Here is a 21,814-nt window from a genome sequence, read left to right as displayed (position 1 = left end):
TGCCTGCACCAGAACGCCAAAGAGCCGCCATCTCTTCAGTAACAGATGTCAAAGGGCAACATACAATTTATAGCAGGTGACCACAGCTGCTGCTAATATGCTTTAATTAGCACCAGCTGTGCTAATTACAACATGAGAAATATGTCTGTTTTTGGTTATTGTATGTAGCTTTAATGTTCCGTATTTATTTCAAGCCCTTGAAATAAACATATTGGATTCACACCTTGGATTCTGTATTTGATAACACAATGGAAGAAAACTGAAATCTTTTTGTGATTCATGATTGTCATCAAGGAAGAATAGTGTAATAGTGGTTAGTATGTCTCTCTCCCAGTTGAAATGCCGGGTGAGATCGTAATTCAGACGACCTACTGGATACAGTTTGCTTGTTCTCACCATGCTTATGCTTAAATGGGTTTTCTCTCCAAGGTGTGGGAAGAAACAGAGTACAATGACTTGATTAGTATAAGACGGCTATACATTTTTATAGGTACTGTTTATGTACTTTATTTGAGTAATAATATTGTGTTACATACCTTTTATTCATCATGTGCTATGATTTTGTAAATATTTAACTACAATATATCAACTAATCTATTCTACATTTATTTATATTTGCTTGTGTTTTACGTTGTTGGATTCTGCTCCCCTCAGCCAGGTCAGCGATGCAAATGAGAATCTGTTCACAAACGACCTGGATAACATTCACTTTGTATCCCTACATTTGAAAACTTGACACAATGTGAAAAAGACAAAAATCGATATGAGTAAAGTCATTTGCGGTTGTCTATAAATCTATTTGGGGAGGAATAATATCTAATATAGATAACAATGAGTACAATTGTTAAATTTTTCTCTGTTGTCTGTTTAGTTATTCAACAGCCACTCTGGAGTACATAACTTTTTACCCATTGACTCTCGTTAAGTTTGACATGCACAGTAAGTTTCTCTGTAATGCAAAATATATATATTTTTAAAATTTAAGACTTAGGTATAGAGTTTACTGGTAAACAAAATGATTAGGCAGAGCAGCCTTTTCATCAAATCTGGTTCTCTTCATCTTTTTCAATTCAGAAAGCGTTGTGTTCTTGTGTTCCACATCTACACACATCTTAAGGAAGTGTTTCATTAGTTTTGCTAGATAGCTATTTATGCTGGACTAGAATTGCTTAATTTGGCATTGCAAATTCAGGCAGTTAGGACACTGACTCCCATCACTCAACTCAGCTCTATTTACAACCGAGCACTTTACAACCACCGCTGTTTTTTGAAGATGGAACTCAGGGGCAGCACAGCATGTACAACCGAAACAGCCTAGGCCCCCGAATTGAACCCTGTGGAACACCATATGTTACATTATACATTGGAATTCATATTGCCCATATTTGTCTTACCATTTTTTGCTCGACATAGTATGAAGGGATTACAATAAGAAATGACTATGTACTATCACAACAGCCACAAGTTGACCATAGAGCGCATCAACGTCCCTGCAGCACAGATAGGCCAAGTATCACCTGTATCTACCCCGGTAACGAACCACGGTTCGTACTGATAGCCACAATCAATTTAATCCTCATCCATCATGGAACAGTTACGGAACACCGTGAAAACGAAAAACAAAGACATTGCACGTATTTACAATCAATATTTACAGTCATTTCTTTAACTCAAACGTTCAAAAATAAAACATAAACATACTGTGTGCGCCCTGTTAACCAGTAGTAGATAAATTGTAGAAAAAAGTCCATCACGCGATTATCTTTTGTCTCTTTCCAGTGATGTATTTGACTCTTTTGTCTCATCTCTCTCTCTTGCGATATCTTTCTCTCTTTTGTCCTGTCTTTCTGAAACTTTCTAGCAGCTTCCAATTTTTTTGACCCAAATGGAAGTGATTGTTCAGAAGATAATCTCAAAATACGGAAAAACTAAACCATGAAAGGTTTTTAACTGTATTTGCAAATTTACAGTCAAATAAGTACACCTACTTAAAATATTTAACTTAAAGATTGCATACTTTCATTGTCATGGCAACTGTTGAAAGAAAGAATATTTTCCTCCTCGTGTTCGTTTTCTTTCGGATAGTGAGAATGTTGGTTATCCGAATGTAGGCTGGAGATCGATGAACAGTCACTTCGAATCTTTTATTTCTACAGAATATTCAGGGCACTCCTCTTCGTCGGATGCCTCAACAGTGGGCTCCTTTGGGGGAGCGATAGACTCAACCATCATATAAGAAGACTTATTTCGTATGTCCTGTCAAATACCACCAGTATTCTACCCAGTCTTCCCCTTTAGTCTGCACAGTGTTCCTAAATCCCTTCAAAGACCTAATGGTAATTTTAACAGAGGTGTTCAAGTTTGGGGTCACCGTGCAGGCGAACTGCAGAAGATGTCCTCTCCGTCACCTTGTGGGGTCCAGTCCACCTGGGCTCAGACCATTTTCGTTTAATCGCTTTCAACCATACATATTCACAATCATTTATTTCTGAAGGAACATCTGGATGTTGTTTTTTTGTTAGCTGGGAGTTAGTAAATGTTAGTTGTTTGAGTTTTGGAGGTCCTGGAACGTGCGTCTCTTCCAATGGAGCTGTTAGAGCCGGAAAAGGTCTGTTGGTGTGACATTTAAACGGAGTCCAGCCTTTGGCTGAGTTTAGTGACATTCGCACATTCATTAATGCAACAGGAAGAGCTTGTAGCCAATTCAAATTTGATGAGGCCAGTGCTTTAGCCAATTTTTCTTTAATATTTCTATTCATTCGCTCAACCTGTCCTTGGGATTGGGGATGATACACTGAACCAAATGAATGTTTTAGCCCCAATGCTTTTTCTACTGCTTGTAGATGTTTGTTTTTGAAATGGGTTCCATTGTCTGATCTATTTTTTTCTGGGAAACCCATGTGATGGTATGTAATGATTAATCAGATGTTTTACCACGATATGTGCTGTTTCAAATTTGCAAGGATATGCCTCTGGCCATCTTGAAAAGGAATTCACTATTACCAGCAAATATCTGTATCCTGACACTGGTTTTATCATGTCAGTGAAATCCATCGAACCCACCTGACCAGTAGCAGTCACGTCCGGTCGGATCGTGAGTGCCCATGGGGAGGTTTAGATGTAGGCATACTGTTATACCTGCTGCAAACACTGTAGCCCTGCAGTTCACTTTTAACAATTTGTCTCATGAAAGGATGCCATCAGGTGTGTAGTCGTCTCAGTGTTTCATCCACACCTTACATGGCATATTCCATGGGCTTCAGAAATTATATTTTTCAATTGTTTCTGAGATGGAATACATTTACCTTCTTTCCGCCATATACCTACTTCATCTTTTTGTCCCCCTTTAGACATCCACACACTCTTTTCTTCTGGACTTGCTTTTTCCTGCCACAACTTAGCTGTTTCTACTATCACCTCCTGTGGAGTGTCACATGCAGACTCATTTACAGTTAGTTGGAGTGTAGGTCGGTACCCTGCAACCTTTTTTTGCTGTTCGATCTGTTGATTCGTTTACTGCTGGTACAAAATCATTAGTTCCAGAGTAACCTTTACATTTTATTACTGCCACCGCTGTTGGGAGCATTAAACCATCTCGCAATTTAAGAATATCATCCTGATGTTTAATGGGTGTACCGGTTACAGTTTGGAAATCGTTTCGCTACCATTCTTTTAATGCAACATGAACTGTCATGTGTGGATAGGCCGAATCTGTGTAAATATTTACTGACTAGTTTTCTGCCAATATGAGAGCTGCTGTTGATGTCAACATTTCAGCTCTTTGTGCTGATTGAGAGCCTAAAATTCTTTCTGCTTGGACTTCTTCAAAACCTGTTTCTGTGGGTTGGGTTACTGCCAATCCAGATTGTAGGCCATCGTTGCCTTTGAAGCAACATCCATCTGTGAAAAGAATCAAGTCCGGGTTGTCAATAGGTGTTGCAAATTGGGTGTCTTTGCTTGTATTTTTCCAATGGAGTTGATGCATACAGACAAACTTGTCGACTTCCTCCTTCCCCCTTCTGATAAAGGGCAGCAGAAACACTGACCTTTTCAGACACGTCAAGATAGAACATGCGACTGTAATCAGGAATCACAAAAGCTGCAGCAGTGGAAAGATGCTGTCTCAAGGAGATGAAGAGCAAAGACCTGGTGGCTTCAAGACAAAAAGTTTCAGATGGAGCTGCCAGCAAGAGGTCATCCACATACTGCACCAGGAGAACAACAGGGGGCAGTTCATGTTGAGACAGCAACTAGTGAAGACAGTCGTTGAAGAGTCCAGGTGAAAGGACAAAGCCTTGAGGCAGGCGATTGTAGGAATAGCAAACACCATTCCAAGTGAAAGCAAAAAATTGCTTCATTGAAGGGTGAAGTGGAATGCAAAAGAAAGCATTAGCCAGGTCAATGCAAGTGAAATGAGTGTGGGTTGATGCAATTTGAGACAATGCCGAGTGAGGATTCGGGACAGAAAAAGTAGGAGTTAAGACGGCCGCATTAATCGCTCGCAGGTCATGGACCATGCGAAACTTTCCAGTATCTTTCTTCTCAACGGGTAAAATAGGCGTGTTATAATCAGAGCCGGAAATTTCACACAACACTCCTGCTTTGAGCAAACCATCAATTGTTTCCGAAATGCCAATCATCCCAGCCTCTTTTACAGAGTATTGGGGAACATATATTAGTCCTGGTTTCATCTGAAACACAACAGGTGTGACGTTACAGAGACCAACATTAGTTGGATCCATTGACCACAGCGATGTGGGAAAGAAATCAAGAAGGTAACCAGCAAAATCGCTGTCGGTTGTTTCACTTCCATGGTGCCTATCCAGAAGCTGGTGCTCCAAAACGGAAGTGGGTAAAAATGTATTAGACTGAATCCAATAAGCATCAAGTGACGGGAAATGCCTCGCTATAGATCTCATCCCCTGATCTGCCATAGTACAATGTGCAATGCATACAATCAGTTACCATATCATAAGATCTGAGGTTACGAACCCAAGGTGACCAGAGAGCTCAGAAGTGCTCAGCTTCGAGCCAACAACTGGCAGAGCAGCAGTAGGTGTTATCCGGAAATTCCAGGATAAGTCCATCAGGGCTGCATTTGATGAGAGGGTACGTGGCGATGAGGAGATCTCTGCCCAAAAGATTTACTGGACAGTTAAGTGCAAACACAAAAGAATGCAAAAGAGTCTGTGAAAAAACATTGAACAGTCACTGAACATGTGGATTCAGGGCACCATCATTGTGGAAACTGTCCACCAGATAGAGGCAGATACTGTTGGTTTGGCACAGGGGAATGTTGTTGCTGCGGCGTGCAGTTTGTTGGCCTCTGCCTCTCCACCCAGACGCTTGAGGTCGCTGTCTGCAATCGCGGGCTCAATGACCAGGCCGTCCACAATTGAAGCACATGTTAAGCCACCCAAGGGGCGCACCTTGACTCATGAATGAACCTGCTTGATACATCATGCACTCAGAATCAACAGAGGGAGATGAGATCACAGCAAGAGTGTTTTCGTCCTGCTTTTTCAAATTTTGCAACTGCACCATAGCAAGTTGTGTTTCTGTACTTTTGTGTTTGTCTACCTTAGACTTTTTTTCTTTAGCATGTCTCCTTAAATGATGTTTAAGATGTGACAACCACCGGTCAACCTCAGCACTGGGAAGATCCCGATTGGCCTCCATGGCCTGTGCCACAGACTTGGGAACGCCCTTCAAAATGGCTGCTCGGAACACTTGCGAATGCAAGGTGGAGGCCGTAGGGGCGTGTCCTGTTCTCAGAGTGCAATCAGTGAGGGTCAGATCAACAAAAGCCGCGGCCTCCTCATCTGCTTTGGGAGCGAACACCAGATCTGAAACAACACACTCAGGGAGGGGAAACAAAGGTCTAAGACGACAAGGTTAAGTAATTTACTCGCGTAAGAGCCTAATTATCAGGGAAACAAAATAATAATATATATATATTTTTTTAAATTTACAAAAAAAAAAAAAAAAAAAAGTAAAAATATAAATAAATAAAAATAAAAAAATACATTAAAATATTCAACTATAAAAGCGGACATAATTGTGTAAAAAGAACACGGATATCACCTGCTATTTACATTTGTCCCGTAACCGCTCTCTGCACTGCTTGAAGCCAATAGGCACCACCAGATTGCATAGGAGGAAGTTTCTGCATCAACACACACTCACATCAGTGGGAGAGAAAGGTTTGTAAAGCATAGCAGAGTTACCAGTGGGCGGGTCAACTTTAGCTATTATGGGGGCCTGCAAGATTTGGGAACGGGTCACAGGCCGATGAGGAGGAAAAGCTGGACCTTTGGAAGATTCCTCTGGTTCGGGTGGGCACCTGAAAGATTCTGGACATGACACTTTAATTCTGCTACTTGATTCTGTAACTGAGCAATGTACAACCTGTTTTCCACTTCTTATCATTCTCTCTCACCCTCCATTTTGGAGACAACCCGCCAGTTCAGCCTTCTTTTCCTTTTTTTATTTTAATTTTTTTCCAGAGCCGCCGTTCCTCCAACACAAGCTTTTTTTTTTTCCGTTTCTCTCATTAATGTCACCAAACAAACCATCCATTCTCGCAACACTTCTCATCCAGTTATTCAACAATTCTTTTTCTCCTTCTCTTAAGTTGATATCTGTCACCTTGTTTTATAAAAATAAAAAAAAAAAATGTAGAAAAAGAGCCCTGAATGTTAACCCAATGCATATTGTTAGCAGGACCAGAGGCAAGATTATTTAGATGACTTTGAAAAATAAAACAAGTGAGAACGATTGCAATTGTGCTTATTTTTGAACGGTTAGCTGCGATATGGCAAAGCACTTCACCAGTATGGAGTACGTGTGCATGTGCTTTACGGAGAATCCAGTAGAAAAAGAGCGTGTCCCTTTAAAAGTCACAGGCCCGCTTGTTTACACCGAGGTGGTCGCACACTACAGTATCATGTGAGAGAAAAGAAAAAGACAAATTCCAGATGGACATAATGTGAGGTTAGTCGTACTTTGAGTGGCTATAAAAAGTATCTCCACAGGCCGTTCAGATACCAAGTTTTTGTTAAAAAACAAAACCTTCAAATGGTGGCAGTGTATGTTGACTCCCATTTAACTTACGGGATTTATTCTGACAATGGCCACATCCCAATTTTAAGAGGGTGTGCAGACTTGTGCAACCGGGTTTTTACTATTTCTTTCTCAAGAAGACAAATTTGGAGTTGTGTATATATATATATATATTTTTTTTTTTTTTAACTCATTCACTCCCAGCCATTTTCACTGAAGCAACCCCCTTCGCTCCCGGCTGTTTTATTGGATTTTGACTAATTTTGCGAGGCTCACAGATTATTGTGCTCTATTGCTATAAAAACATGGAACCTACCAAAAGAAAGATTAGAGTCTCTTCTTTCATCAGGGAAAAAAGTATATTTGCATTAGAATATAGCTTAAGTTTCATCATTATTCAAAAATTTGTTTAAAACAGTGGGGAAAAGAGGTTTTTGCAACATGGCCCTGGGTGATCTTTTATACTCTGCTGCCACCTGCTGGACGTTTTTGTAATAACTACCATTGCTTCAAGCGTTCCCTTCAGTTCAGAGGCTGCATCAGAGCTTTCTGTATGCTCTAGCATAAAAAACAAAACAAAACGTATAAATACGTTTTGGGGACCATGGGTATATTTAAAACGGAACATATTCATACGTTTTTGGGAGCAAATGAGTTAAGGTGTGCAGACTTGTGCAAACATGTTATTACTATTTCTGTCTCATGAAGACAAATTTTTAGTTGTACATTAAACATTTTTTTTAAATCAGAAAAAAATGCCATTTAACTCTTTCACTGCCAGACGTTTTCAGAAACGGGATGTCGCCAGTGCCAGCCGATTTAAGCATTTTGACTGATCTTTCAAGGTCCACAGAAAATGTTGTGTTTGGACAATGGAAACACACATACTACCAAATGAAAGATTGGACTCTCATCTTTCATCAGAAAAAAAAGTTTGTTTCTACCTTATTCCGTTCTTCAGTAATCAACAATAGAAAATGGTTAATTTCACCGAAATGCTCTGTTTTGAAACAAAAAGCGGAGAAAAAGAGCTTTTTGTGAAACGATGTTATTTCATGCACTAGTGAATTGTACACTTTTTTTTGTCCATGAATGATGCCACAAACACCTAAATAGTGCTTTACTTCTGTAATAAACCACCACCAACAATGAAAAAGTGTTTTTAGTTTGCAAAATACTTTTATTTCCATTCAACAGTGTAACAATTTGACAAAACAATTTCGCAAACTATTTACAAATGTGTGCAACTGTGGTACTATTTACAATTATGTGGATGTTTCAAATACAGTTTTTCTTTTTGTAACGCTCTCCTGCGTGCAGGGAGACGCAGCCGGATTTGGACAACAGATTTCTTTCACTTTCCATTGTCCGTTTCGCGTGCAGACGGCCTTTTTTTCCGGGGAATAGCAAGTAGCCGACTGTACACACTCCTCCAATGAATATGCATTGGACTCGGGGCACTCTTCGTCGTCCGATTGAACGTCCACCTGAGCGTGCTCGGTTGTGCTCCGCGTTTTTCGGTGTTGGCATCGCTAGCCCGTGGACCTTTTATGACGTCGTCATAGCCGCCGCGTCAACGCTTCCAACTTCGCCGTCAACCTCGGAGTCACCATCATCATCATCGATGATGATCATCGTCGTCATCAATGTGCTCTTTATAGCGTTGGTCGATGCTTTTCGTCTTTGAAAAAAACGGCTCGACCGTGAGCTGCTTGCAAACCGGTCGCCATTATGGCTTCTTCAGCCATTGTCCCCCTCAACACTCTAGCCCCGCCTCACGTCTTCTGCTGACGCCTACTCAATCTTGTCAAAAGAGAGTCATTGCTGCCATCTAGGGGCCAAAAATAGTCATTAGGCTCACTAGACCTGCTTGAAACTTTCAACACAGCTGGGGAAGGCTTTCCTCCACCCGTTTCAAAAAAAATAATTGGATGACGTCTTTTAACGTCATTGGCGGCCCTCCGTAGGTTTTTACTTGACGTCTTTTAACGTCAGTGGCAGTGAAAGAGTTAAACAGGGGTGTGCAGACTTTTGATATCCACTGTACACACACACACACACAGAAAAGGAAATATTTAATAGTCTGCCTTTTACTGCTCACGTGGCCGCCGTCACGGACGCCACTTAAACTGCAAAAGATTATTTATGGCTTTAGATCACTCGTATGTGTTCAAATCGTATGTCTTTCAAATCTGATCATACAAAGGCTTTACAAGTTTGCACATTCTGGATTTATTTCTCCTTTATCTGTGCTCAAAATGCCAATGCAAAGTTGGCATTTTGACGCAAGTCTTGGCAGTGTTATTTATTAGGGATGTGCCCAAAAAAATCGATTCTCATTTAGTACGATTCAGAATCGATTTTAAATGTCCCAAAATTGATTTTATTACAATTATTTTATATTGTCTTTCCCTTTGTTTGTGTGTGCCTTTATTGGCAGCGCTGTTCATGTTGTACCTGGTTTGGCCACTTAGAGGCAGTGTGGTTCCACGCGGTCTAATACACTGTTGAGCTGTAGCCACATTAGAGAGTAGAAGGAAAAAGTCACAATCAAGTTATTCTAATAAAAGTATAAGGCACAATGCATATTAATGGACAATTACCGGTAAACATGCCAGATTATAACTGTCAGATAGTTTAAATCTGCAGCCCCTTGTCAGGTTGATGTAACATTTTATATACAAAATCAATTTCAAAATAGGGTTAAGTCAGACACATACAACATAGGTACACAGATCATTCGTTTATTCAGCGGTAAACATGATCTTTGCACCATCATTCATCTCTGCTATTCTCACCAGCACACTTGTGCCTCTTAGCTTCAACCTTACTTGGGAATCTTTGACAACAAACTGAGCAGGTAAAAGGCTTCTCTCCAGTGTGGGTTCTTGTGTGTATTTTTAAGCTTCCCCCCCGAGCAAAATTTTTACCACAAACTGAGCAAGCAAAAGGCTTCTCTCCAGTGTGGGTTCTTGTGTGTATTTTTAAGTTTTCCTTCTGAGCAAAAGTTTGACCACAAACTGAGCAGGTAAAAGGCTTCTCTCCAGTGTGGGTTGCTGTGTGTTTTTTTAAGCTTCCCTTATGAGCAAAAACTTGACCACAAACTGAGCAAGTAAAAGGCTTCTCTCCAGTGTGGGTTCTTGTGTGTATTTTTAAGCTTCCCCCCCGAGCAAAATTTTTACCACAAACTGAGCAAGCAAAAGGCTTCTCTCCAGTGTGGGTTCTTGTGTGTATTTTTAGGTTTTCATTCACAGCAAATTTTTTGCCACAAACTGAGCAAGCAAAAGGCTTCTCTCCAGTGTGGGTTCTTGTGTGTATTTTTAGGTTTGCATTCACAGCAAATTTTTTGCCACAAACTGAGCAAGCAAAAGGCGTCTCTCCAGTGTGGGTTCTTGTGTGTTCTTTTAAGTTTTCCTTCCTAGCAAAAGTTTGACCACAAACTGAGCAGGCAAAAGGCTTCTCTCCAGTGTGTGTTTTTGTGTGTCTTTTTAAGTTTTCCTTCCTAGCAAAAGTTTGACCACAAACTGAGCAGGCAAAAGGCTTCTTATCTCCAGTATGTGTTCTTGTGTGCATTTTTAAATATCCCTTTCGAGCAAATTTTTTACCACAAACTGAACATGCAAAAGGTTTGTCACCAGTGTGGCTGATCATATGTCTTCTCAATAGAGACTGGCAGCGAAAAGTTTGACCACACTGACAGCATTTGCACCATGTGCTGGCAGCGTGACATGTCACATCACCGTCAGACTGTTCATAGTCATCGGTTTGAGGAGAGTGTAACGCGTCTTCACCATCTGATATTCGAGCTAACATGCTGTCTGCTTGTGATCCTCCACGGTGGTCCTCGTCATCTTCTGTTGTTTGTTGTCTTGAGTTGCTGCTTGGAGACTCCGCCCCTTTGTTCTCTTCATATTGACATTCATCTTCACTCTTCAAATGGACACCAGTCACGGGCAACTCTGTGAAATGCTCCTCCTCTTTAACTCTTTCACTGCCAGACGTTTTCAGAAACGGGTTGTCCCCACTGCCAGCCCATTTAAGCATTTTGAGTGATCTTTCAAGGTCCACAGAAAATGTTGTGTTTGGACTATGGAAACAATACTACCAAATGAAAGATTGGACTCTCAGCTTTCATCAGAAAAAAAAAGTTTGTTTCTACCTTATTCCGTTCTTCAGTAATCAACGATAGAAAATGGTTACTTTCACCGAAATTCTCTGTTTTGAAACAAAAAACGGAGAAAAAGAGCTTTTTGTGAAACGATGTTATTTCATGCACTCTAGTGAATTGTACACTTCTTTTTGTCCATGAATGATGCCACAAACACCTAAATAGTGCTTTACTTCTGTAAAACGCTTTCACCAACAATGAAAAAGTGTTTTTTGATTGAAAATACGTTTATTTCCATTCAACAGTGTAACAATTTGACAAAACAATTTCGCAAACTATTTACAAATGTGTGCAACTGTGGTACTACTTACAATTATGTGGATGTTTCAAATACAGTTTTTCCTTTTGTAACGCTCTCCTGCGTGCAAGGAGACGCCAGGACTCGCACAACAGTTTACTTTCACTTTCACATTGGTCCGTTTTGCGTGCAAACGTTACACTTTCTTGACGGCCTTTTTTTCCGGGGAATAAAAAGCAAGTAGCAGACTGTACACACTTCCTCCGATGAATATGCATTGGACTCGGGGCACTCTCCGTCGTCCGATCGAACGTCCGCCTGTGCGTGCTCGGTTGTGTTCCGCGTTACGACAGCGTCATAGCCGCCGCGTCAGCGGTTCCAATTTCGCCGTCAAGCTCGGATTCACCTTCATCATCATCGAGGATGATCACCGTCGTCATCAATGTACTATTTTAGCGTTCGTCGATGCCTTTCGTCTTGTAAGTGTAGAGCTGCTTGCAAACGCTCGCCATTGCCCGTTCCCTCCTCCATCTAGCTCCATCTAACGTCTTCTACTGCCGCGTCAATGCTTCTCAACCACGGAGTCACCACCCTCATCTTCATCATCGATGATGTTCATCGTCGTCAACAATGTGCTTTTTCAGCAATGCTTTTGGTCTTTGAAAAAAACGTCTCGGGCGTGAGCTCCTCGCGACCGGCCGCCATTTTTCCTTTGTCTTCCATTATCATCTCCTGCTCGACGCTCTAGCTCCGCCTCTACTGACGCCCACCCGATCTTGTAAAAAGAGAGTCATCGCTGCCCTCTAGGGGCCAAAAATAGTCATTAGGCACAACAGACAGACTTGAAACTTTCACCAGACATGCGGAAGGGTTTCCTCTACCCGTTTCAAAAAAAAAAAAAAACATTGGATGACGTCTTTTGACGTCATTGGCAGTGAAGCGTAGGTTTTTACTTGACGTCTTTAAACGTCAGTGGCAGTGAAAGAGTTAATGTATGGCGGCAGCAGCTCCTCTTTTTTTATGTTGGGAGGCTGTGGCTGTTCCTCTTCTTTAACTTGAAGAGGCTCCAAGTCCTCCTCCTCTTTCACACCAGGGAACTCTGGCTCCTGCCGCTCAGGACAAAGATATTTTTCACTGACGTCTGCGGGACACAAGTTACACATGGTTTGGTAAAGACCGTTTATTGTGACGTTATGTGTTTTATATTTAAGATGATCACATGGGCCACCTGAGTGAAAGAGTAACAAAGCTGGCAAATGTTACGTATCTGTATTTTGTTCCAGAAATCACTCAACGTTACTCTGTAACCCCTGTAACACTGATTGTTCCGCACATAAATATAGAAAATATTTCAAGTTGTGAAATCTGGCATTCATTGACAAAAAGCTAACAAATGCATGCATCTACAAGAGCTGTACAACATCTTCGAGGAGTTGACGAACTTTTAATTATTCAAACTCTAGGGGGCAGCAAAGAAGAACAAATAAAGCCAGGGGAGAGAAATCAATTTAGCCAACAGTAAGTGTATGTCAAACCTAAATGGGTATTTTTAATCATTGTAATGGGCTTGGTGTCAATGTGCCATTAGCATAAATATGTGGCTATATCTAATATATTAGCTAATTCTATGCTAAGAAAAAAAAGTTTTTTGATTTTTACTTAGTTAGTTACAATAAATGGTCCAACTAGTCACTTCTGTTTACAGTATCAAATTACCTACTAGGCGTCCATCCTCCATTCTAGTTGTTGGTATGTCAACGAATCAAAAATAAAGAATAAACCTGCTGTCTTATATAATTCTTATAACATTTACCATCAAAAATAGGAGCACCTATTCTTATCTGAGACATGTACCAAAGCGACGTGAGAAAAACTGTAAACGTAAGGTAAAAAGTGCCCGGATGAAGGATCCTTTCAAAATAGACATATTGTTGAAAAGTATTGATTAAATAAGTGACAAACCTGCTCTGTTCAACACAACTCGAGGCTGCTTGCAAAAAGCGTCCATCAGTTGACGTAGTCGCTCATTCTCTTCTTGTCCGCCACAAAGCTCCTCTTTGTACTTGACTTTCGTTATTGCCAACGTTTTCACACGATATTCACGACACTTTTCGGTCACATTTGACGTCTGTTGAGCCAATATGTCGATAACAAACGCGTCTCCTTTTTTTCGGCGGCAAGCTAAGCTAAGATAAGCTAAACAAGGCCGAAAGATTTTGACAAAAACTGTGTGATACGAATGTAACCAGACACAAAATGGAGCAGTTTGGCTTCAATAGAGTAGTGACGGACGCACAGTGTCGATGTGTAAGTTTGTATAGTACGAATTCAGAATGAATTATTATGAATTATAGTGAACCGCGTGTGGCTATGTAAAAGCAGCCTGGAATGGAGTATTGGTCACGTGAAATCTATTCTACCGCAACACCAGTTGAACAAATCTCGTGTCACGGGGTGGGGCATAACTTAAAAAACGTTCGCGCCTATGTTCATTTGGAGCTTAAATTTGAAAAAATCTTTGCATTTGGACGAGTAAGAAACATGTTTAGTTACATCCATAAAAATGTTGAGGGGTTTACCAGAAATATAAGGTTATTTCAGTATTAATTGTTACTAAACACTAAACAGACTGAAAGCCAGATCATTTGTGAATTTTCGACTACACGCACCAATGATGTGTGATGGTGACGACCCTGAATTTTGAACTAGTGAACACTCCAAAGCAATGGAATTGTTAGATTCTCTTTTTAGTCCCGATTTTGTCCAACATGTCAACTTGTACCACTCATTCATATGGCAATACATTGGACCTTGTTTTTACAAAAGGTGTCAATGCTGGCCTCTCATATCCTGCAAGTCCCTGTCTCTGACCACTTTTGTGTGTTTTTTAATCTTATCTTTCGATGCGCTGAGATACGCTGTGGGCCAAACCACCACTGTTTTCGTTATATAAACAACAACAAACAGTTCCTTTTAGCTCACCCTCCCTCTGTTTGTTAAACTTGACTCCATCTCCACTATGGGTATTATGTCTCCAGACCAGACCCAGTCTGGAGACATAATACAAGAAATAATACAATAAATTTCCCGGTTGGCCGACCGGGGGCACTGTTTATTTCAGATCGCGGGTTCATTTCAAAATCAGCAAATAAAGTGCTTTTATTATTGTTTGCATTTAATAACTAAATACTTGTCCATGATGTTCATTGTTCGGTTTCTTCTTTTACCACTACTTCTTCGACTACATTTCTATATACAGGTAAATAAAATTCTGATGCCTTATCCCCACCTAGTGACAGGGAGCAGCAACAGTCTCGCACAGGTACCTTAGGTCAGTAAAAAAAAAAAAAGTGAAACTTTTTTAAATGTTGTATTTATCCCCTTTGTTTTTCTCTACGCTCCACTCTGGTTGACTGTTGTTTACATGTATTTTTTTGATGAGAAAAAAAGTAATTTTTTTGTTTTTAATCAATATCAAAAGCTCATTTCCGTCAGTGGATTTTTTTTTATTTTTTTAAGCTGCACTGATGAACATTGGGGAGGCGAAACATGTTTAAAATTTCATCCCCAAAAAAATTTAAGTAAAAAAATGAGATGAATTAATAATCATATTGTTTTTACTACATTTGAAATTCACATAAGAAACTGATTTTGCTGACATACTTTTAATTTCTTGTCCAGGTCGTGTTAAAAATGTTTCATATGAATATCAATCAAAAGGGAGAAGTGATGGGCACAAATTTGTCAATGCACAGCAAACATGCACAATTTTGTCCAAGCTGCAACGGTCATCTCCAGGTTTAGTTATTAAATAGTCAATTGTACAAATGTCGCCAAGAATGGCATACTTTTGTCTCACACTTCCAATTACTCTCTCAACACGTATCCTTACATTCGCAATCTTCCTCGTCTCCTCAACCTCAGCAGTTGTAAGTTTACAATTAGCAGTCAGATACTTATCACTCACGTGATATGAAATTAACAGTTCCGTGGTAACACGGCAATTAAATATTTGGCAGTGTTGTGATGTTTATAGCTTGACCATGTTTGAGCTCTTGCTCTCATACTGGATGGTCTGTCAATAAATATCTCAAAGCAATCTATGATGCATGTCCTGCCAAAATATTTTGTCAATTCCAAAGCCATAGTGGCCTGTAGCTAATATAATGCTGTAATGCTACAAATAAGATGTTCAAGGTGTCTATGACTACTGTGGGCACACCAAATCTGTAGGACAGATCAATAATGGGCATATTAAGACAAAGTTGCATCAACGTCATAATGAGCTTTTGAAATTTGTTCAAGATACAATTCTTGTTTTCCGATATCTCTGGGGAAATGAGGTTAAATACAGCCCTTAAAGTATGGAAGCTAGGAAGTCCTGTGTAGTATTTCACTTTGTTGCTGTCCTCGAAATCTTCAGGATTGTTTGCCTTCATTTTCTGTATAACATTCTTTGCACTTTGATTTTCTTTTTTTTTTTTAACTACATAAGTTCATTTCAGTTCATTCGTCTTGCATTTTCAGTCTATACCGCCTCTAATTCATGAGCAACTGCACGTGGAAACACATCACACACCTCTTCTGTATTATCTGCTGTGGATTCCAAATGGCTTAACTCCAGTAGAGTCATTGCAGCCTCTGTCTTTTCCATTTTTGCTTTTCTGTTTTGGAGTCGCTTGTGACGCTGGACAGACATTGAGGGCGGTGCGCTACGTGGACTGTAGCCCAAGTCTTTATTGGGTACCCAGTCGGGATCAGTTTCATCCCAAGGATGAAGTTAACCTGTTAATAAAAGATCAAAATTGTAAAAGCATGAGGCACTAGACATCACGCACTAAACATTTCCTTGCAGTAATTCGTGAGTGAATGAGTTCATGATTCATCAATTAAAATTTCATTATAAAATCAATATGGACTGCATGTTAGAGTATGTCTGCCCAGGACGCTATGTAATATAAACTGTATTCATTACTTTGATATTAATTCATATGTGAATTCAAGTAAGATTTTTATAGCCAGTCATATTAACAAAAAATAATAATGGAAATTTACTCCGGACAGACGTGCAAAAAATGCAGCACAGCACGACCTAAGAAAGAAATAAGAGTCATGCTAGTCAAGAAATCACTTTCCTGGTTTCATAACGCCGCGCTCAGGCGCAGATAATATTTTAAATATATATAATTAGCGTGCTCTCCAATGTGAGTTATGGCTTTTATTATCCGTCTGGGTGCTCAAGTGCGGTGGAACCTGAAAAAGGTTGCTTTCTCACACATTTTATGGGGTTACGTTTAAGGGCTTCTTCGACACTCTTGTTGTATTTTTGTCTCAACTGAAGCTGAAATAATCATGGGTCAATTTGAGCTGCTTCATGGTTAATCAGATGTACGTACCCTTTGGGGCCCTCGGGGATGGCGTTGACCCTGCGGCAGGCGTCGACGACGGTGGTCCGGCTCCAGCAGCAGCTCATGGAAGGGAGCCTCTCGGAAAAGCTCCTGCAGCTCCAAGTCGCTCATCTCCTCCAGCGCCTGCATGCTGCTGTGGTACAGCGTGTTGGTGCATCTGCACAAAAACAACATTCACATTTTTACAGTCGGCAACAAGCATCTGTTAAGTCGAAATTAACTCATTCACTGCCATTGACGGCTGTAGATGTCAAAAATCCATTTGAACTATTTCTATTAGTTTAACATTTTCCCCGACCACTTTTATTAACAAGGGTATGAAAACCTAGAATTTTTTTTATTGTGCATTTAGAACAAATAAAAAAAATGTGATTAATCGTGAGTTAACTAGTGAAGTCATTACAAAAAAATCGCCCGACGCTCCTAATTTTTAATAATCTTTTGTTATTTTAATTTTTTGTTTGTAATAATCTTTTCTTTTTAAAAAAAGAAAAGAAAAAAAATATTAAATATTAGTTTTTTTTAAATCATAATTAATCGCATGACTTCTCTAATTAACTCACGATTAATCACAAATTTTATATCTGTTCGAAATGTACAATAAAAAAATCTAGGTTTTCATACTCTTGCTAACAAAAATGGGGAAAAAAATGTGAAACTAATAGAAATAGTTCAAAGGAATTTTTTGACGTCTATAGCCGTCAATGGCAGTAAATGATTTGGATGGATAGGGCGGATATGTGGTCATCTGGTATCTGATGCATTCTAATAATTTGCTATCCAAAGTCATACAAATACTTAAGAATAAACAAATCTCACATATGAACAAACAGATATCTAAATGGATGGGATTCTGACCTCTTGGCACTTTCGAGGCCCTCCTTCCCATGTACCAGCTTTGTCACCTCCGCCGCCAGTCGTTTATGTGCCAGCCGTTTACCAGGATCCGCTCTCTGCTGCTCCATCAGGCTCTCCACTTCGGCCAGTGGCAGGAAGGTAAATAGCTTCAGGTGTCTTTAGACAACACAGACGAGTCCTATACATTACATAAACTGTGTTACAACTTACAAAAGTCAGCTAGCTTAATAGCTTAACAAAAAATGAAAAACACCTTGGATGGGCTAATAAATCCAGCATCCAAACTAAAACCATTTAAAGAACGTATATTTGAAGTTGTAGCAACACATGCGGACAAAACATTTAGCAAAACTCCCAGGCAAATATTCTTTGACCTCTGTGAAAAACAAAAATATTATAGCTGCTTTGCTTCTGTGTTTCTATATTAAGGTGTGTTATGCTGCCACCTGGTGGCATGCATATTAGAACAGCCAGCACACCTACCTTATATGGAGTGATCAGATTGAAGTGTTTGAAATGTAACAACGCAAGGCAATGACAATTCAACAGCACCAACAACACACCGACAACCCACGAATAGTACATTGTTTAGAGCGGTTATAAAGGGTTGACGCTCAAATTCAAAACTGTTTCAACCTGTCACCTGTCAGAATCGAGAATCACGTGATTGGACCGCGAGCCAGGCATGTGATTCATTCCGGCAACGAATCAGTCGCTGCTTCGGACATCATATGTCACGTGATTTTTTCCGCACCAAAAGAAGCTTTGAAGCAGTGGTTCTATGGAATTGTAGTTCAGGGTTTGAAGCTTGTATCGAAGCGTCAGTGTCGCACTGCCATCACTAGTAATGGGTAACAATTTGTATGTTTGTTTGGTGTTTAAAATTAACGTTAATTTCCCCAAATGCTGAAGTGAGGCCTTTGTTTTCCAGCTGGCGCTACACAAGATGAATCCAATGCTGGGCTTAAAACGGGAGCCGTGCTAGGTAACATTTGATTAATCAAATCTCTGTTTGTAATAACTAAGACTAGTATTTTCTGCAGATGTGACATCCAATGATGTTTCACTTGAGGAGGCTTTTGAACTTCTGCAGGCTTTGAATTCTGTGTTGAAGCTGCAAAATAAAGGTGAGGGGAAAAAATGGCCATTAGACTGCTTGGTTCTGTTTAATTGAAATGGTCTTGTTGGATTGAAATGTGATTGAGTAAAGTCTAAACCAAATTTGATTAACCATTAATGCGTAAAACTAGCATGTGCAAGGTTTTCTTTGAGATACTCAAGTTAAGTGTCGGATAACGCTTCTCTAGTGCCCTGTTTTGTTTTTTGATCTGAACTGCAACTTTTTTCCTTTTTTTTTTTTTAAATGAATTTCAACTGGCAGCCAAGGATGACATGAGCCACGACGTGCCGGCCCACAACATGAGCCACGACGTGCCGGCCCACAACATGAGCCACGACGTGCCGGCCCACAACATGAGCCGCAACGTGCCGGCCCACAACACGACGTGCCGGCCCACAACACGAGCCACGACGTGCCGGCCCACAACACGAGCCACGACGTGCCGGCCCACAACACGAGCCACGACGTGCCGGCCCACAACACGAGCCACGACGTGCCGGCCCACAACACGAGCCACGACGTGCCGGCCCACAACACGAGCCACGACGTGCCGGCCCTCGTGTCAGTGAATATTTGATGTGTGTTCTTGTCAAATTGGCTGAAGCATTAATTAATTCAAGGGATTGCGGTACTTGTACAAATTCAAGTTGTGTACATTAACAAAAGGATCGTTTCAGAATTGAGGACAATTTAAGTCCCATAAAATTTTAAATGACCCTCAAATGTGTAAATTTACTTTATTGCTCCCGTGACTGTGGCAACACTTGTTTAAAATATTTCAAATATAGAACGAGAGTCCCGCAACATGCACGGAACCCAATAACCATAACATTTCTAGCATGGTAGAAGGCTATGAATCTGATATGGACTTGATATTAGTTTTCCAAAAGAACGGGTATAGAGTTAATAATGGCTGTCTTGAATTCCCTGTTAATTCTATAACTCTTTTCTATGATAGTGATTGGGACACATAGTACAGGTAATTTGTCATTAAAATGAATATTGTTTATTTTAACTTGTGGGTTAAAAAGGGACCAAATCTGCTGGGTCAAATATACATTAAGCAATATAAATTAGCAATATTGCCGACTTAGAAAGTTGTCAATGAAATGAAATTCAAAGCATGGCCCCTTAACTTGTGATTATGGGTGCCAACAGCTCTGAGGCCATTTTAATAGGGATCATAGAATGCAAACACTACAATCTCCAAAGATTGTTAACCTGTTTTCTTGTGAAAAGTCAATTTTAGTATTATTTTTAAAATGAACAAAGATTTTGTCAGGTGGGGAAAAAAAAAAAAAGGCAATGTCGGATGATAATGTATGTTTGGGGGATGACGAAAGAGAAATCGTTTTTGGAATTGAAGAAGCAGATATTTATGCAATTTTAGATGTAAAACAGCAAAGAAACGCTACAGTTTATTAAAAATGACAAAAACAAACTCATACGTCATTGCACGGTGCCGTCACTTCCTGTTCTTCTTGTTTTAAACTACTGGTGGATCACATCTCTATGGTGTATACCGCCCCCTACAGTGGCGGAGTCCCCTCTCAATATTCGCAACAGAAGAACAGATGGAAATGGGCAAAAGTTTTGCGCATTTTCAGTAAATTTGCTTTAAAAATTCAAAACAGTTGGCTGGAAACCTGACTATTGACTTGACTTGGTGCTTGACAGAAAGTAAATGGTATAATGCAGTAGAATAATTACCTTCAAATTCTTCAAGATGAACTAAAATCATCAGCCCAAAGGTTGGGTCTTGAACGCAATTGGATGTTCCAACAGGGCAATGACCCCAAACACACATCAAAATTGGTAATGAAATGGCTAAAACAGGATAGAATTATCCATTCATCCATTTTCATTTATCCAAGGTCGGGTCACGGTGGCAGCAGCATTAGAAGGGAAGCCCAGACTTCCCTCTCACCAGTCACTTCATCCAGCTCCTCCAGCGGGATCCCAAGACATTCCCAGGCCAGCCGAAAGACATAATCTCTCCAGCGTGTTCTGTCGTCCCTGGGGGCCTCCCACCGATGCCCGGAACCTCTCTCCAGGGTGGCGTCTAGGAGACCACGACCAATCACGGTTCACCTGTTTTCTGAAGCTGAGCTGTGATTGGTTGTTGCCTGAGACCTGAGCAACTGTGATGCCACTTTCACTCGACAGCAAGTGGCAAAATGGCCGCCTTCTGACATTGATCAAAACTGCTGGATTTTGCTATTTAATTCATATTCCACTAACTCAATAATAACCAGTATACCATATTTAGACAAGAGTGGCTTCGTAGAACATATTGTCAAGATTTTTTTGGCCCCGGGATACAACATTATTGGCATGGTATTTATAATACGCTTTCTGTTGTACTTGGGATAAAAATTACCCATGAATCCATTGATGGTGCTTTTTTAGGGTTGGATCTGAGGGTTTTGGACTACCTGCCAGGGTGCAAAAGAGTTATCGTCTTTTCAACCTTGCAATCACAGGACTTATTTCTTTTGAAATTGAAAGGTAAATCTCCTATAGTACCACATTGGATTAAAGATGTACTTTTTAATCATCTCATACTTGAGAAAATTTGGTGTGTGGTTGTGGAAGTTTTCATCGGGTGTGGGAGCATTCTTTGACATCCAACAGTGGTGCAAGAATGAATATGTGAGCAATATTCTGACAGACTATGACACAAAAAAAATAAAAATTTCGAGATTTAAAATTTGGTCAGTTGGAGGTCACGTGGGAAGAGAAACGGATTTTTAGGGAGTGCATGAGATTTTAGGCATTTAAAAATAAGCTTTTAGATTGGTATCTGGACAAGTAAATTTACTCAAAATACTAAGTTTCTATGTAGGTTATTTAAAATTTGATGGGACAAATTGTCCTCAATTCTGGAACTACCCTTTTGTCTTTTAATGTACACGTGACCCGAGTAGATTTTCATCATTCTGGTGCCCCTTGCTCAAGTT

The 21,814-nt window shown here is 40.1% G+C and overlaps 2 protein-coding genes and 1 long non-coding RNA gene across 3 annotated transcripts; 1 reads left to right on the top strand and 2 right to left on the bottom strand.

Annotated features, from left to right (window-relative positions):
• Window positions 1–5,010: 5,010 nt before the first annotated feature.
• Window positions 5,011–11,106, bottom strand: LOC144038796 (uncharacterized). The gene is made up of 4 exons (XM_077551539.1): window positions 10,661–11,106; window positions 9,861–10,573; window positions 5,655–5,846; window positions 5,011–5,147 (listed from the first exon to the last, which is right to left on the bottom strand). The coding sequence occupies exons 1-4, from the start codon at window positions 11,104–11,106 to the stop codon at window positions 5,011–5,013; spliced, it is 1,488 nt and encodes a 495-aa protein (XP_077407665.1).
• A 4,884-nt stretch (window positions 11,107–15,990) lies between these two features.
• LOC144038188 (tyrosine--tRNA ligase, mitochondrial-like) lies at window positions 15,991–17,907 on the bottom strand. Its single transcript, XM_077550428.1, has 3 exons — window positions 17,735–17,907; window positions 16,865–17,033; window positions 15,991–16,253 (listed from the first exon to the last, which is right to left on the bottom strand). Exons 1-3 carry the CDS (start codon window positions 17,839–17,841, stop codon window positions 16,098–16,100), a joined length of 432 nt encoding a protein of 143 aa, XP_077406554.1. The 5' UTR covers window positions 17,842–17,907; the 3' UTR covers window positions 15,991–16,097.
• Window positions 17,908–18,805: 898 nt separating this feature from the next.
• LOC144038192 (uncharacterized) lies at window positions 18,806–21,118 on the top strand. The gene is made up of 2 exons (XR_013289174.1): window positions 18,806–18,861; window positions 20,729–21,118. It is a non-coding gene; the product is annotated as an uncharacterized LOC144038192 (long non-coding RNA).
• Window positions 21,119–21,814: the final 696 nt, after the last annotated feature.

The sequence above is a fragment of the Vanacampus margaritifer genome, chromosome 18 (genome assembly GCF_051991255.1).
Source record: "Vanacampus margaritifer isolate UIUO_Vmar chromosome 18, RoL_Vmar_1.0, whole genome shotgun sequence".
Classification (NCBI taxonomy): Eukaryota; Metazoa; Chordata; class Actinopteri; order Syngnathiformes; family Syngnathidae; genus Vanacampus; species Vanacampus margaritifer.
This window is presented reverse-complemented; position numbering and strand designations above follow the sequence as displayed.